We start from the raw sequence: 15,418 nt of genomic DNA on the forward strand, positions 1-15,418 counted from the left end.
CGGTGTTACACTTCATTTTAACATCCAAAGGGAACATGCTTGTTAAGTTTCACTGGATCGGGGGGGCCGTTTCCGGACCACCGCGCCCGGCCTGGGCTTCTTGGCTCCTCGCGTCCGCTTTGGCTTCTGCAGCCGAACAAGAACCGACTGTATCCCTGGAATATTACAGGACCACAGAAGCCCAGAGTGTTGTGTTCCTTGTAATAAAAGCAGCAGAAGTTATTACACGAAGGTGAAGTTTGGACTTGATGCGCGATGGGATTTGTCATAAAGAGATCAATTATCCAACAATTAAACTTGAATTTAAAAAAGAAGACTGTGAGGTATGTTAGCTCGGAGTTTGTATTTCTTGCCGCAAAGAGTTTTTATACTAAGTCAAGAACCAAGATGTTAGCTAACATGTTTCCCTGGATCCAGTTTTGTGCTCAGCTAAACTTGTCATGTCCTGGTTCTCTTGGTTTTTGCTTATTTTCCTCAATTTCAGCCCCATGACCAACATGATCAGAACCTGAATATGGTTTTAAAGTTTCTGTGCTGGTCATGAATTCACACTTGGCCCAGTGTTGGATTCCTCCCTTCCTGTTTTTGAGAAATCATCGAAAAACCACATCTCCAACTCCTCCTTTACATTACATTTCATGGAGCTGACGTTTTTATCCAAAGCAATAAGTTCACAATAAGTTCATTCAACCCCGAGGGTACAAACCAAGAACAACAAGAATCAAGAAAGTACAATTTCTTCAAAAATAAAGCAAAACTACAAAATGCTATAAGTAAGTGCCATTTTCGTGCTACTAAATTGTAAGTTTAAAAAATTGTTAGTATTTTTTTTAATTTTTATTCAAGGTATAGTCGGAAGAGGTGTGTTTTTAGTTTGCGGTGGAAGATGTGTAAACTTTCTGATGTCCGGATGTCATATCGTTTAATAATCCCGTGAGCTGCATCATGGCCGACAGTCGTAAAGACCCAGGGGTCGAAGGTCGGCCGCACCTGAACAAACACTCAGCTGAGAAGAGAAAGTGTTTTCCAATCGGCGACACCGAGGTGGAATTCCTTCTCGATTCGGGGGAAACCCGGAGGAGCTGAGGAGTGAAAACCAACCTCACTTCTCTAACAGGGTTATTGCATCAGGTGTGAGAGAGTAAACGTCACGGGGGGGGGGGTGTAGCGTTGGATGGAGTCGAAATAGAAACATTTTTATTTTAATCTTTATTTGCCCTCTCGACACCACTCACAGTCAGTAAGGAGAGGAAACGAGGAGACGAGAGAGGAGAGGTCAAGAAGTAGAGTTATGAGGCTCCTCCCTCTTTGCACCGGGGGGGATTCGGAGATGAGGAATCACATTCAGAGGATAATCCAGCCTTTGTTTGATTCCAACTGCCTGAGTCCTGCAGCTTCTCTCCGCTCGCTGCAGTGGAGCTTGGCAGCGAACAGGACTACAGGGCGGTGAAGATTGATGCTGCTTGTCACTGATAGGAAGTAGGAACCGCTAGGCTTCACTGCAAGCCCATGTCCTCATCTCCAAGCTCGGCGGGACGCTGCATAGTTTGGCAGGGCCTATTCAGGAGGGAAGCCCCGTTAATGGTGAGAACCAGAGTCTCCGTGTTCCCAGCGAGAGAAAGAGAGAGGAACGCTGAGGAACGGCTCCTCCATCTGGAATCCAGCGAGCCTCCACTGCTCCGGAGCAACAAGGAGCTGAAGCACAGTGAGGAGACTTAGTGCAAGACTCAGAGTCACAGCACTGATGCTCCCGGTGGATCTGAGGAGAGGTCACTCCTTCCTGCTTCTGTTCGAGTGTACTGTACATAGGGTTGCAAAGGGGCGGACAGTTTCCGGTAAATTTCCGGAAACTTTCCGGAAACTTTCCATGGGAAGTTTAGCTCAGAAATTTTGGGAATTTTGAAATAAAAAAAAAAATACGCAAATTAAACGCTAAGCAATAAAAACATCATTCAGAACTCTATTTTAAAGATGTATGGAACGTTGAGTTTCAACCCTCCACTGGTCATTCTTCCATCACATGCACAGATAACTCCCAGCATGCTTCACTCTACAGCAGGGCTATTGAGGCCTGCTGTAGAGTGAAGGACTAGTCAGGTAAGTTTCCATGATATTACTGGGAAAATATATTAGCATGCTGATTGAGGATTGTTCATCTGTTCATCTAGACTATTTCCATTCATTTATCCATCAATTGTAAAATATGTTTACAGACGATTCCAATTGTTTGGCTAACTATTTATATCTCTGGCATTGCATTAGCGTTTTTTTACAAACTTTTTTCTCATCTCATTCTACAGAACAATGCCACGTGCACTCTCTCATGTGTGGAGACATTTCACCTCATCCAATGTAGAAGGAAAGGCTGTGTACATTTGCAAATACTGTGCAAAGACCTATGTTAAGAATGACACAACGATGCAGAAGCATATAGTCAAGTGCCCAAAGTTTCCTCAGGGCTCAAATCAGCCTATGACACAACAAAATGTTGATATTTATGTCTGTATATGACAAGGTAAAAACAGTTAGTATAAATTACCCACAACATTTCCAGTTTATTCCCGTTAATTTCTGTTAATTCCCATGGAAAGTTTCCAACTTTTAATATTCCCGGAATTTTGCAACCCTACTCCTTCCTGCTTCTGTTCGAGTGTACTGTACACTGCACGCACGTATCTTTCCTTTTATAGAATCACACATATTCCCACCCATATCCTGCCCTGCCTCTCATAAGCATATGTTGTACTGTGCTGTTGTCAAATTAAAGAACATTAACAGAGAGAAGTCGTCTGAGCCGTGTTTTAGCAGACACACCTGGAGCGGAGCTGGAAATCAGAACCGGCTAAAAGAATAATTTCCTCATATACAGTCCTTACATCGACCTCACCAACACACTGGGTGTTCTCCTGATAAGTTCTCACCGGAGGCTGCAAAGTCAGTGATGGTTCCATGCTGATTTATTTCCATACGAATTGTTGGGGGGGACTGATTACCGTACTGCTTACTGCTTACTTTGCGCGGACATTTCCTCAAAGCACATTTACTGGAGAGCAAGTTATCGCGATGTAGCTTCCTAATCCAATTCATTTTTAAGACCTAGCTAAATCAAATTTAAGACTTTTAGGTCTTTTTTAGGCCTAAAATTCCGATTAATAAATTTAAAACTTTTTAATACTTTTTAAGACCCCGTAAGAACCCTGTGTACAACAAGCTGGTGTGTTTCATCTTAATCATACGAATCGTTGTTTTCTTTACTCCAATACTTTACATTTAAACACTCATATTTACATCTGGAGCTGGTCCTCTCTCTTTTTTTTACAGTAGCCCAAATGATGATGCTCCCGACGTGTCCGAGGAGAGGTCGCTCCTTCCTGCTTCTGTTCCACTGAACAAAAAGCTGGTGTGTTTCATCTAAATCGTACGAATCGTGGTTCTTTACTCTCTTTACCCCCTGGTGGTCCACGACGGCATTGCAGGGGGTCCGCGAAATTCGCTTTTGATAATTCAACACATTTCCAGATTACTCTTGAATATCGTGAAAAATATCTAAAATAAGAAAAATATGTCTAAAATAATATAAAGGTGCTGGTGATCATGAGGTTAAACTTAAGTAGGCCTCAATTGTTGTGTTATATTGTATGATTATCATTTGTGACATATTCTGCATTACTTTGTCATCTTCCCTCTTCAGTTGTAGCCCCAGTTTATGTTGATTGTTATTGATCACCGTTACTTTAACGTTCTCTCAACATGTCAGCTTCATGTCTGTACATTTAAGTCATGAACGTTATATATTGATGTACATATGGTTCTGAGATGCAGTACAACTACAAACTGCATTTTAATTTTGTTTTCAATTCTTAAGCACTGAAAATCAACCATTTTTGTTGTTTTTTACACAGATTTTTCTAGATTTGTTTGAGGTTTTAAATAAAACCAACATGGAAAACCAGATGTTATTCACATGCATGCACGCACGCATGCACACACACATACATATGGTTCTGAGATGCAGTACAACTACAAACTGTATTTTAATTTTGTTTTCAATTCTTAAGCACTGAAAATCAACAGTTCTTGTTGTTTTTTAGACAGATTTGTTTGAGGTTTTTAAGTAGATATATGTAGATTTGTTTGAGGTTTTAAATAAAACCAACATGGAAAACCGAATGTTAAAACTTCCTTCTATCCACATGCACGCACGCACACACACACACACACACACACACACACACACACGTAGGCACACACACGTAGGCACATTAGTGAGCCGCGGATTACTTTCTAGTCAGAATCCTGGTCCCTGGGACAAAACCAGTTGAAAACCCCAGATCTAGAATGAGCCCTTTATATTTAAACTCTTTATATTTACATCAGGAGCTGGTCCTGTGTTTTTACAGAAGCCCAAATGAAACCCACCATCAGGTATCACACCCTCCAGCAGCAGTAGAACACGTTACAGCCGCAGCGTTCAGTGCATTACAGAGAAGAAAATGGCCGCACGGTGATGTCATCGTCTACATTTCTCTAAATTGAGTTGTTGAATTATATCCTGACACGTAATCAAGGCCTATATGTCATAATCAGTCAGAGTTTGGACTTTAACAACGTGCACCTCCTCCTCCTCCCCCCCCCCGGCTGCGGCGGCACTTACACAAGTCACATAAACGCAAGAAACCAAGGTCCTGTTGAGCCTCGTAAATCCAGCTCCGCTATGAGCCAATAATTATCAAACTGCACTTTGAATAATGCTGCTGTGAACAGAACGTGTGACTGGACTCGAGGAAAAATAAGCAGCGAGAGGAGAAGGAGATTCAAATCAACCGGTCGCTCCACTCAGAGCTCGTGAAAAGCTTTTACAGTTCCATCAATCAGCCGCCTCCATCACCACCCTGAGCGACAGAGACCTGGCACTAACACGCCGCGTCCTTCATGTGCAGCCCCCCCCCCCACCACTAGGGGGGAGCGGCCCACCCCCCCCCGTCACTCACGGAGCTAATGGGCTGTGAACGGCCCTCCAGTGTTTGGACGGGTGGGCCCTTGGATGGGACGCCAACCCAAACAGCGAGCGCTGGACTCGGCGGGACGGTCGGCCAACTCCGCCCCCCACCCCCCCACACCCCCCCACCGCTGCCATGCCTCATGCTGTCCACACGGCTCAGTCGCACACACACACACTAAACCAAACACACACTCACGCCGGTCAGGGCCACTTACAGCTGCCACACGGGGGGGGGGGGGCGAACACCGGAGGGTAGAAAGTGACGGGTGGCGAGCTAAGATCTCGAGTTGTTTACAGGACGTTTCCATTTGCTCGTTGGTCGGTGTGTTTGTTTTGTTTGATTGTGAGAATGATTACACAAAAACATCAGGATGGATTTCCATAAAACTTGGAAAAGGGGGGAGTGGGGGGGGTGGTTTGGGTTCTAGAAGAACTCGTTCACATTTGGTGCAGATTCAGGGATTATGTTATATCAATAAATTCTACAACAATCTCAAATATTGTAGTTTGAATTGACTAAAATCTAAATAAGTTTGCTTTTCACTCTCTTTTCCCACTTAGATGCAAAAAGATGAAGTGTTATTTAAGATATGACTGTCACTGAGCACTTTATTAGGAACGCCTGCTTCCTTTTATAAGATGCTGGAGGTGAAGTGAGATTCATTAGATTTCGTTGAGGTTTTCAAACAGATAAAAATACAAAAACTCAAAATCCATGAAGAAACTAAAGGAACTAAATTAGACCAAAGACCCCAAACAAAAAATATACGACTCTTTCAGTTTGTTTCTTTCATTTCTCGAAATCCTCTAAAATATCTACATTAATCCTGCATTTCTCACATTAAAATGAAAAATGATAAAAGAGTAAAATCGAATACATGGTTCTTTTCTGGTCATTAGGTCCAAATATGAGTAAACATGGGGATTTTCTTTCACAGTCAATCTGTTGCATTTCTTTCACACTGTTACTCTGTTACTGTATATATGTATATACTTTATTCTACTTTATTCTATTTTATTTTATTTTATTATATTTCTTATATATTGTTGTTTTTTTATATTGTTGTTTTATGTTCAGTGCACCAATGACACCAAGTCAATTTCCTATATGTGCAAACATACCGGGCAAATAAAAGAATTCTGATTCTGATTCTGATTCTGATTTCACAGATTGAAACCCTCAACAAAAAGCTTCCTCCTTTAAACCTCCAACACTCCACATGCTTCTCCTTCTCCTTCATCCGTCATGTTCACACTTCAGCTTGGTCCTCAGCAGCGTCAGCAGTTGTCTGTCCCCAGTGTTGACAGAAGGAAGTCTGTCCGTCCAGCGAGCAGCGGAGGACCAGGGGCAGCAGACAGCCGGACCCCCTGCTGAGCTCAGCGTCCTCCTCCTCCATCACAACACTCTCTCTCTCTTCTCTACACTTTCTCTAAGTGCTCCACACTCCGGCCCTGAGGACCTTCTCCCTCTGAGTTCACTCCGACCAGACGCTCTCTCAGCAGACGCCCCCCCCCCCCTCCCCCCCCCCCCACCCCCCCCTTTTGTCTCTTTCATCGCACACAGCCGCCGGAGAGAGTGTGAGCTCAGTGACCTCTACATCAGTGTTGATGTTATCTCTGCGTCCCGTGAGGCCTCTCACTGTGGGGGGGGGGGGGGGGGGGTCTCTGCTGCTGCTGCTGCTGCTGCTGTCGTGTGAGACCCCCACATCCTGACCAGACCGGACCGACACCACCAGCGGGTTCTTTTGTCAACCCCGCAAAAAAAAAAAACCTGCAGCCGCGCCAGGAACTCGCCGTCAGAGAGGAAGATTTATGGAGCCCCCCTGCGCCCTCCGCCCCCCCCCACCCCACCCCCCACCCCCCACCACACGGCCAGGAGGAGCTCCTCTTTAAACAATAACATCCACATCAGCTGCAGCGGCTGCTCTGGAATGGAGGACACGACCGAGGAGTGCTGAGCACATCTGTTTGACTTAACAACTGCTGCTGTCTGCAGGAGGGAAGAGGGGGGTGCTGGGGGGGGGGGGGGGGGGTGCAGGAGGTGCGAGCTGCACAGGAAGTCGTGAGGTGGCAGCTGATCGGGAGCGGGAGGAGACAGGAAGTGGAGGTGGACGGTAGTAGAGGCATCTGCAACTTTATACCGTTTATTTACTTGTTTAAGGAGAAATGTTGAGAACTTTCTAATTTTGCATTTCAGGAATTTAGTCGAAACTTCCAGAGTCAACTTGAAATTTAGATTTTTCGGTTTAAAAGTGAATAAAAAAGGCGAAGATATATAAGTGCAGCTTTACACTGTTTATTTACTTGTTTAAGGAGAAATGTTGAGAAAGAATTTGTTTTTTTCGAATTTTGCATTTGAGGAATTTAGTCGAAACTTCCAGAGTCAACTTGAAATTTCGATTTTTGGTTTAAAAGTGAATAAAAAAGGCGAAGATATATAAGTGCAGCTTTACACTGTTTATTTACTTGTTTAAAGGAGAAATGTTGAGAAACAAATGTTTTTTTCGAATTTTGCATTTGAGGAATTTAGTCGAAACTTCCAGAGTCAACTTGAAATTTAGATTTTTGGTTTAAAAGTGAATAAAAAAGGCGAAGATATATAAGTGCAGCTTTACACTTTTTATTTACTTGTTTAAGGAGAAATGATGAGAAACAAATTGTTTTTTTTGAATTTTGCATTTGAGGAATTTAGTCGAAACTTCCAGAGTCAACTTGAAATTTAGATTTTTTGGTTTAAAAGTGAATAAAAAAGGCGAAGATATATAAGTGCAGCTTTACACTATTTATTTACTTGTTTAAGGACAAATGTTGAGAAAACAAATTGTTTTTTTTGAATTTTGCATTTGAGGACTTAAGTCGAAACTTAGTCAACTTGAAATTCAGATTTACGGTTTAAAAATAAATAAAAACGCCGACCTTAAGCACAACAATGGCGTCTTTCTCCGTTTCCAACCACATCAAATCGCCTTAATCTCCAACACCAACAGCTGACTGACTTTCCACTCATATCAATACCTCACTGTTCTGCCTCCACACTCCACATTAAAGGAGCAGTGACAGAATTTCCCGAGCGGACCCTCCGATGTCTCTCCGGAGCTATAAGGGTCCCGGAGGAGCGGCAGCGGCCCCCCCCACCGGTGCGGTGAGGCCACGGCAGCGTCACTCCATGACCTCACATATAATCAGAGCCCGGACAGCTGACTGGCTGATGAATGGCTGCAGCCTGGCTGGCGTGCCCGGATATAGATGCTGCCCGAGACTAGAGCTGCTATTAGTGGTGCTGGCGATATGAGGTTAGGATAAACAGAATCAACAGGCCTGTCAACAACATGGCCGCATCTGAACCGGGGTCGGCCTCCTGCTCAGCCGGAGCAGAACAGAGGAGTTCTGAATATATTTAAGGGGGGGTAGAGCAGGAGAAAAAACAAGTGGCTTTTTAGGAATTTGTTTTCGATTCCTGTTTGGTCAGCAGGTTATTGAACTAGTGTGTTTAAAGATGAACTTGATGCCCTTGAATTATTCAATAACCTGTGGTCAATGTTTATCCAGGGTTGTGTTATCTGAGGAGTTAGAGCAGTTTCACATTGTAGAACATTAAAAACTGAGATATAAGAGCAGAGAGGATTCACTGGAGCTTCAGCAGATCAGCCGTGGGACATCGAGGATGTTTACAGGTAAACAAACACTCTGCTTGAGTCTGTGTGCACAAAGGTAATTCAGGTCCAGATTGTACATTTCCCTAAAGATTAACCACGGCCGGTGTTTGTCTTCAGTCCACAAGGTCAGCGAAAGGTCACGAACGCAGTCCGGTCACTGGGTTTGAAATCGAGACCCGCTGCCAATCAGACGCCTGTTCCCACGCAGCCTCATGACGCTGTCTGACCGGTCTACTGCCACGGCTGCTCAGCTCACAGTCCAGTTAAGATACATTTATTTGTCCCAAACACATGCACAGACACGCACAAGCACACTCATGCAAGGAGGGAAATTTAACCTCTGCTTTGAACCCATCTGGTGCAGGACACACAGAGCAGTGAGCATCCATGTACGGCGCCCGGGGAGCAGATGTTGGGGGAGTAAGGTGCCTTGCTCAGGGGCACTAGACAGGGTAGGGAGAATCCTCTTGGGTTTTTGGACAGATCAATCCAGGTTCGTCTTTTTGTTGTTTCTCCGTGGAGTTGAACCAGAGACGAACCAGAGACCTTTTCTGCCCAAAGTCCAAGTTTCTGCCACTAGTCCACCGCCTCTCCAATAACATTACACTACAGAAAACATTCATCCACACAATCACAAAAAGGCCTAAAGCTAAAGCAGAGAGCTGGGAATTCAGAGCAGGGACCTGACTCTGACCAGCTTGGTGTCGGTTAAGTTGTCTGTGATCCGCCAGTAACACGAGAGAAGAAGAACGAGGAGCAAGGCAGGACAGACTAAAAGGTTCAGTGTGTAGAATATAGTGACATCTAGTGGTGAAGTGTCACGTTGCAGCTTCCAAACACGTCATTAAAAACTCAAAAAGGTTTAGTTTGTCCAGTCTGGACTACTGTATAAAAACATGGCTGCCTCAGTAGAGAGAACCCGCTCCCGATGTTAATATAAAGTATTTAAATATAAAGAATCCCATTCTGGGGTAAAGAAAACAACAGTTTTTTTCAATTTAGATGATTAAACATAAGTGAAAACATCACTGGGATTATTTTATAATCAACATCTGATCCCTTTCACCTGAATCTCACACACTGGACCTTTAATTTAGCACCTAGCGATGCACGGCTCGGTTCTGGCACCGGTACCGTTCTACAAGTATGGATTTAGCAGCAGTATCAGAAAGAGTCTCAGTCTTTTTTCTTCCACTGAACACAGAAGCTTGAATAAGATCCAGACCTAAATGATCCAGACTGGTGCAGCTCGCTTTCCTCCCAATCTGCTCATATCTCCAGGATCCCGGTGTCTGGAGCGAGCCGAGCCGAGGAGTCACGTCTCGTCAGAGGAGGATCAGACGACAAAGCACTTTCCACTTAATTATCTCCGAGCTGTTCTCTCATGTGGAAGTCACGAGAGGGAAACTAGGAAAAAGAACAGCGGGCCGTAAAACTGGTGAAAGTGGAATTGATATTTTACACTCGGGCTAATAAGGACTCGTATTCCCCAGCAGACGACGTCACTCGTTCCCTGTTTCTGAGGTTTTCTGCAATATTTATAATATTTATGGCTCAAACGTCTCGACAACACGATTATAGACGTTTCTCACTGGTCAGGGTGTAAAAGTGCACGATGATATGAGCAATAAAACAAGACCCACCGAAGCAGAATGATAATTTGACACCCATCAAACTGCTGAGCCCGTCTGACCTCCTCCTGCACACGTTGTTGCTTTATTGTGCAAAACGTCTCTTCCCACACATCGGAAAACATTTAGCTTGAACCTCGCTGTGGAACAAGCCCGAAGGTCAAACTGTGGTTGACCGAGATGACCTGGGCTGACCGGAGTGAGGAGTGAGGCCCTGGTCGTCTCCGTGCTGCGGTCGGAGCGAGTCACGTTCCTTTGGTAACGAGGATAGAAAAAGAAAAATAAGGCTTCTGCATCGGGAGCGAGCGCAGCAGCCACAGAGCGGAGGAGAATTATCTGTGACGCCACAGTGTTCCACGATAACAACCCCAACGGGCTGGAAGAGGAGGAAATGAAAGTGGAAACTTTCTTTTATTAACTGAGACATAAAAATGATTCTGCAGTTTAAAGCATGAAAAGAAATAAACCAGCATATGTACGAGTGTGAGTGTCAGTCCTGTAATATGCATCGTCAGACAATGAGGGAAGGATGACACGTCGTTAAATCATAACTCACTCCATATCACTTGTTACCATGGTAATTCAAAGAAATAGTCCCACACAGGGATCATCAGTGATTATCATCAGCTCCTTTATCAAAGTGATTCAGTTTCACGGTTCTGATTCATGGTTTAACTAAGATGTGACTTTGCATGAGACCCGTGACTGATCCCAAAAAACTGACTGGCCAATTTTCTCAGAAAAAGAGAAAAGAGTTATTGATTTGGTTTTCTAATAAAACAATACTCTGAACGTTAAGAACAGTAAAACATGCACGCATAGAAACACAACAAATCTTTCTTCTTACAAAAAGGCACAAATAAATTGTTTAATTGATCTCGTGAACAGTTTTTTTTAATCGATATTAGTTCAGTAGTTTTTGCAGAATCCTGCAAACTAACAAACCCCAATAAAAACACGAGATCTGGTTTTTCATTTTGATATAAAATGTATGAACTCACAGATTCCAAGCCCCTAAATATTCTCAAAAAATCCTCTGAGCAATCATCGACATGTGTAAATAAAATGCACATTGTTAAAGAAAGTTGAAAAAAGATCCTGGACAAGCACCAAAGTTTAAAAGATTCTTTCCTCAACAATAAAACATCCTTCCACTAAATTACATCCAGTACTATTTGCGCTTTTCATTATTTGAAGATGTTTTATTGACTTAACACTTTATCAAATTGAGGAAATATTCAGTAGATTAATTGATAATAAAAACAATCATCGGTTATCTCTAAAACGATGTCTCTGGCTGTGGAGTTATTGTGTTAAACAAGAAAAAAAGCCTCACACAGATACACAAACTACACAAACTGAAACACAATCTCCAGACCCGTCCTCTGTCACGGTGGCAGGAGATCAAACCAGAGCTGTAAAGTAGAAGCTTCCTGAGGTGATGTTCTCTCTCACCTCAGAATCATGTCGGGAACGTCTTGGCGAGCGGACCGTTAACATTCTGAAAACACAGCTTCTGTTTTGCCAAATTCTAACGTCAACACCGCGGCTCTGGACTTTTGGTTCCAGAGTTCTGTGGACGCGACGTCGGGCAGCTTGATCTGCCGCTGACACAAATACACATCAGTGCCGGGCCACAGATAAATACCACTTTAAACCCCGTGTGTGCCGTGTGGCAGCTGAGCATCTGGCTCGTGCATCAGCCAAACACACACGGAAAGAGTCATTTCTAAAGATGTCCGGCCACTACTTAAGAAATACTGCATCCGGGGGAGAGATTTTTTTTATTCTTCGGCGTAGTGATGCTGCTGCAGGATGCTGCTGCTTCAGTGCCGGGACTATATATACGGCCGGTTGCTGTGACAGCTCCGGGTTCAGGCCGCAGTCCTCTGGAGACCACGGCCTCTCACATCTGCACGGCTCCACACCAGCTGCATGTAACTCAAAAATAATTTCTTCCTCTGCAGCGTCCAGGAGAGCATGATGTGTGTGTGCTATCTCCACGACTCCTCCCTGCAGGGACGGAGACTAAATCAACCTTCAACTGCCATTTATCATCAACTCACTTTGTACTTTACTGTCTCTGTTATCTCAGGGGCAGACGTTTGATTCAAAACCCAAATACAAGCTCCTCCATTCAGAGATCCATCTTTGAAGCATCCTCGTTATCCATATTTTAAATTAGGTATAACTGCTCGAAACACACTAAGCATGTGTCTGGTCGGTGCAGACGAGGATCATGCAGCAGGAGCGGCTTGAAAAAACAGTTTCTACTGACATTTTAATACTTTTTCCACCAGGGAACGTGGTCACCATTCAAATCCTTGGTAACCACCATGACTCCAGGCTGACCACAGCCGCGTAGGAGCAAACTTCAAAAGCCGTCACGTGCACCTTCTTAAGCCCAAAGACGTGAGTGTTCCTCCACATGATGACGATGATGGACGAGGCCGAGAATCACTTCTGACGTCTACGGTCGATTTTCTGTCAATTTCACTTCTTAAACACTCGAGTGACGCTTGCTTGTTTCTGGGTAACAACACAGATCTGAAACCACACGGCGTTGAAAACACGAGAAAACAAGTAAGAGGAAATGTTTCAATAAACTGCAGCAGATCGGTGTGGTTGGTACCGTGAGCACTGCGGTGGACCCAGTAGTAGCAGAAGTCCACGCCCAGGAAGGTGAGCCACCAGGTCCAGGCCGAGTCCCAGGGCAGCTCCACCAGGCGGAACCGCTCCCACACGAACATGTAGGCGGTCAGCTCACAGCCTCGAACCAGCAACCTGAGGAGAGGGAGGGGCAATCAGAGCTACACGTCCGAATCACAAGATCTGATGCACCAATACATTGGAGGAGCTGGTTTAACGTCAGAACCAGTTTGCTTCATCTGCCACCAACACCTCCCGACACCAGATAAGTGGAGGGTGGGTGTAAGGATGGATGGATGGATGGATGGATGGATGTGTGGATGGATGGATGGATGGATGGATTGATGGATGTGTGGATGGATGGATGTGTGGATGGATGGATGGATGGATGGATGGATGTGTGGATGGATGGATGTGTGGATGGATGGATGGATGGATGGATGGATGGATGGATGGATGGATGGATGGATGGATGGATGAATGGATGGATGGATGGATGGATGGATGTGTGGATGGATGGATGGATGGATTTATGGATGGATGGATGTGTGGATGGATGGATGGATAGATGGAAGGATGGATGGATGTGTGGATGGATGGATGTGTGGATGGATGGATGTGTGGATGGATGGATGGATGGATGGATGGATGGATGGATGGATGGATAGATGGATGGATGGATGGATGGATGGAAGGATGGATGGATGTGTGGATGGATGGATGGATGGATGTGTGGATGGATGGATGGATGGATGTGTGGATGGATGGATGGATGGATGTGTAGATGGGCAGGTGAGCAAGTGGATGAATGGATGTGTGGATGGATGGATGGATGGATGGATGGATGGATGGATGGATGGATGGATGGATGGATGGATGGATGGATAGATGGATGGATGGATGGAAGGATGGATGGATGTGTGGATGGATGGATGGATGGATGGATGTGTGGATGGATGGATGGATGTGCGGATGGATGGATGGATGGATGTGTAGATGGGCAGGTGAGCAAGTGGATGAATGGATGTGTGGATGGATGGATGGATGGATGGATGGATGGATGGATGGATGGATGGATGGATGGATGGATGGATGGATGGAAGGATGGATGGATGTGTGGATGGATGGATGGATGGATGGATGGGCAGGTGAGACGATGGATGAATGAATGTATTAAAGTGAGGGTGACAAACATATGCTCCTCCCCATGCATATGCTGCTCTTGCATTCGTAGAGCTCCACCATTCTCTCTCTGTCTCACACCAGGTGATGATGTCCCTTTAAATAGAATTCATCCATCTACCTGAATCATGTCGGTTTCCTGTCTCATAAACACACCTACGAGAAACAGGAAGGAAGTCCAGCCATGAAGCACGTGACTGATTCTGCTCCACCATCTTTACATATCACGACTCTCAACAGTCTATGATCAGGAGCCTGAACACTCACATTGGGAGTCTGGAGATCATTCCAGAAGATATGGAGGTGAGGCCGTCGCTGATGGTGACCACCGTGGCGCCGGTCTTCAGCATGCCCACCACCATCTCCAGAACCATCAGGCCTATGAAGTAAGGAGTGGCCTACACACACACACACACACACACACACATACACAAACACACAAAATCATGAATCAGCTGTTACAGACTGTGAAAACAAGACAGTTTCAGCTCCAGAGTTTGTTTTGGCGGAGGAGCTCAAAGCTTGCAGGACTTTCAGGTCTTGTGATGCGTGATGTTTGCTCGGCTGGCGTCGGGTCTGAAGCCGACAGCGTGTTTGGCAGATCGAGGATCACAAACATTTGTCTTAGTGGAGAAGCTCTGGAGGAAGTGGTGATCTCAGGGGGTTCGAGACAAACCACAGAGCGAACACAACAACAACACACATCTTCACTTTCACTGACGTCAGGGGGAAGCTAAACTACACGAGGGCTGAGATGTTTCACAACTTATAGATCAAATTAATAAAACACAGTCATCTTAGTTAGGTTAAGATATAAGTTATTGACAGGGAGGAGGGGGTGACTCCTTGGGACAGGTTTTGGAATTACATAAAGGTAAATAATGATCCCCACTAGGACTCTGTTTTTATTGTTTTGCTGTGTTTCTCCCAAGTGGGATCCTGTTATACTGTATACCTCAGCATATATATGATGTATGCTATATCATGTATGGTGGGGTGTGCAGGTATGCAACGAAGGTATGAGTGGATATCATTATGTACTCACTTTGTTTTGTAATAGCTGCCTATTTTTGAGACAAATATGTGCGAAGTCTGTTATTATTAGAGTCAATTCTCAACCATAAACTACTTGTTCCTGTATAAAGAAACATGTTTAATTTGCCATGTACCATGCCTAAGAAAAGTTTAATAAAAACTTAAGTTCAAGATTGAAGTTATTCTGCTTATTCTGCTTAACAATTCATAACGACATGCAGCTACCTGGACTTTCATTAATAGTCTCAGAGTCAAATCTAAAA

General features: G+C 44.4%; 1 protein-coding gene across 1 annotated transcript in view; it reads right to left on the reverse strand.

The window, feature by feature from the left end:
* The window catches only part of agmo (alkylglycerol monooxygenase), a 46,916-nt gene that overhangs the window by 26,594 nt on the left and 4,904 nt on the right, over positions 1 to 15,418 (reverse strand). Inside the window, exons 2-3 of the mRNA XM_061081172.1 lie at positions 14,388 to 14,518; positions 12,922 to 13,073 (exon numbers count right to left, since the gene is read on the reverse strand). Coding sequence (XP_060937155.1) covers positions 12,922 to 13,073; positions 14,388 to 14,518 — 283 coding nt within the window. The remainder of the gene's footprint in view (positions 1 to 12,921; positions 13,074 to 14,387; positions 14,519 to 15,418) is intronic.

Source organism: Limanda limanda, chromosome 11 (assembly GCF_963576545.1).
Source record: "Limanda limanda chromosome 11, fLimLim1.1, whole genome shotgun sequence".
Lineage (NCBI taxonomy): Eukaryota > Metazoa > Chordata > Actinopteri > Pleuronectiformes > Pleuronectidae > Limanda > Limanda limanda.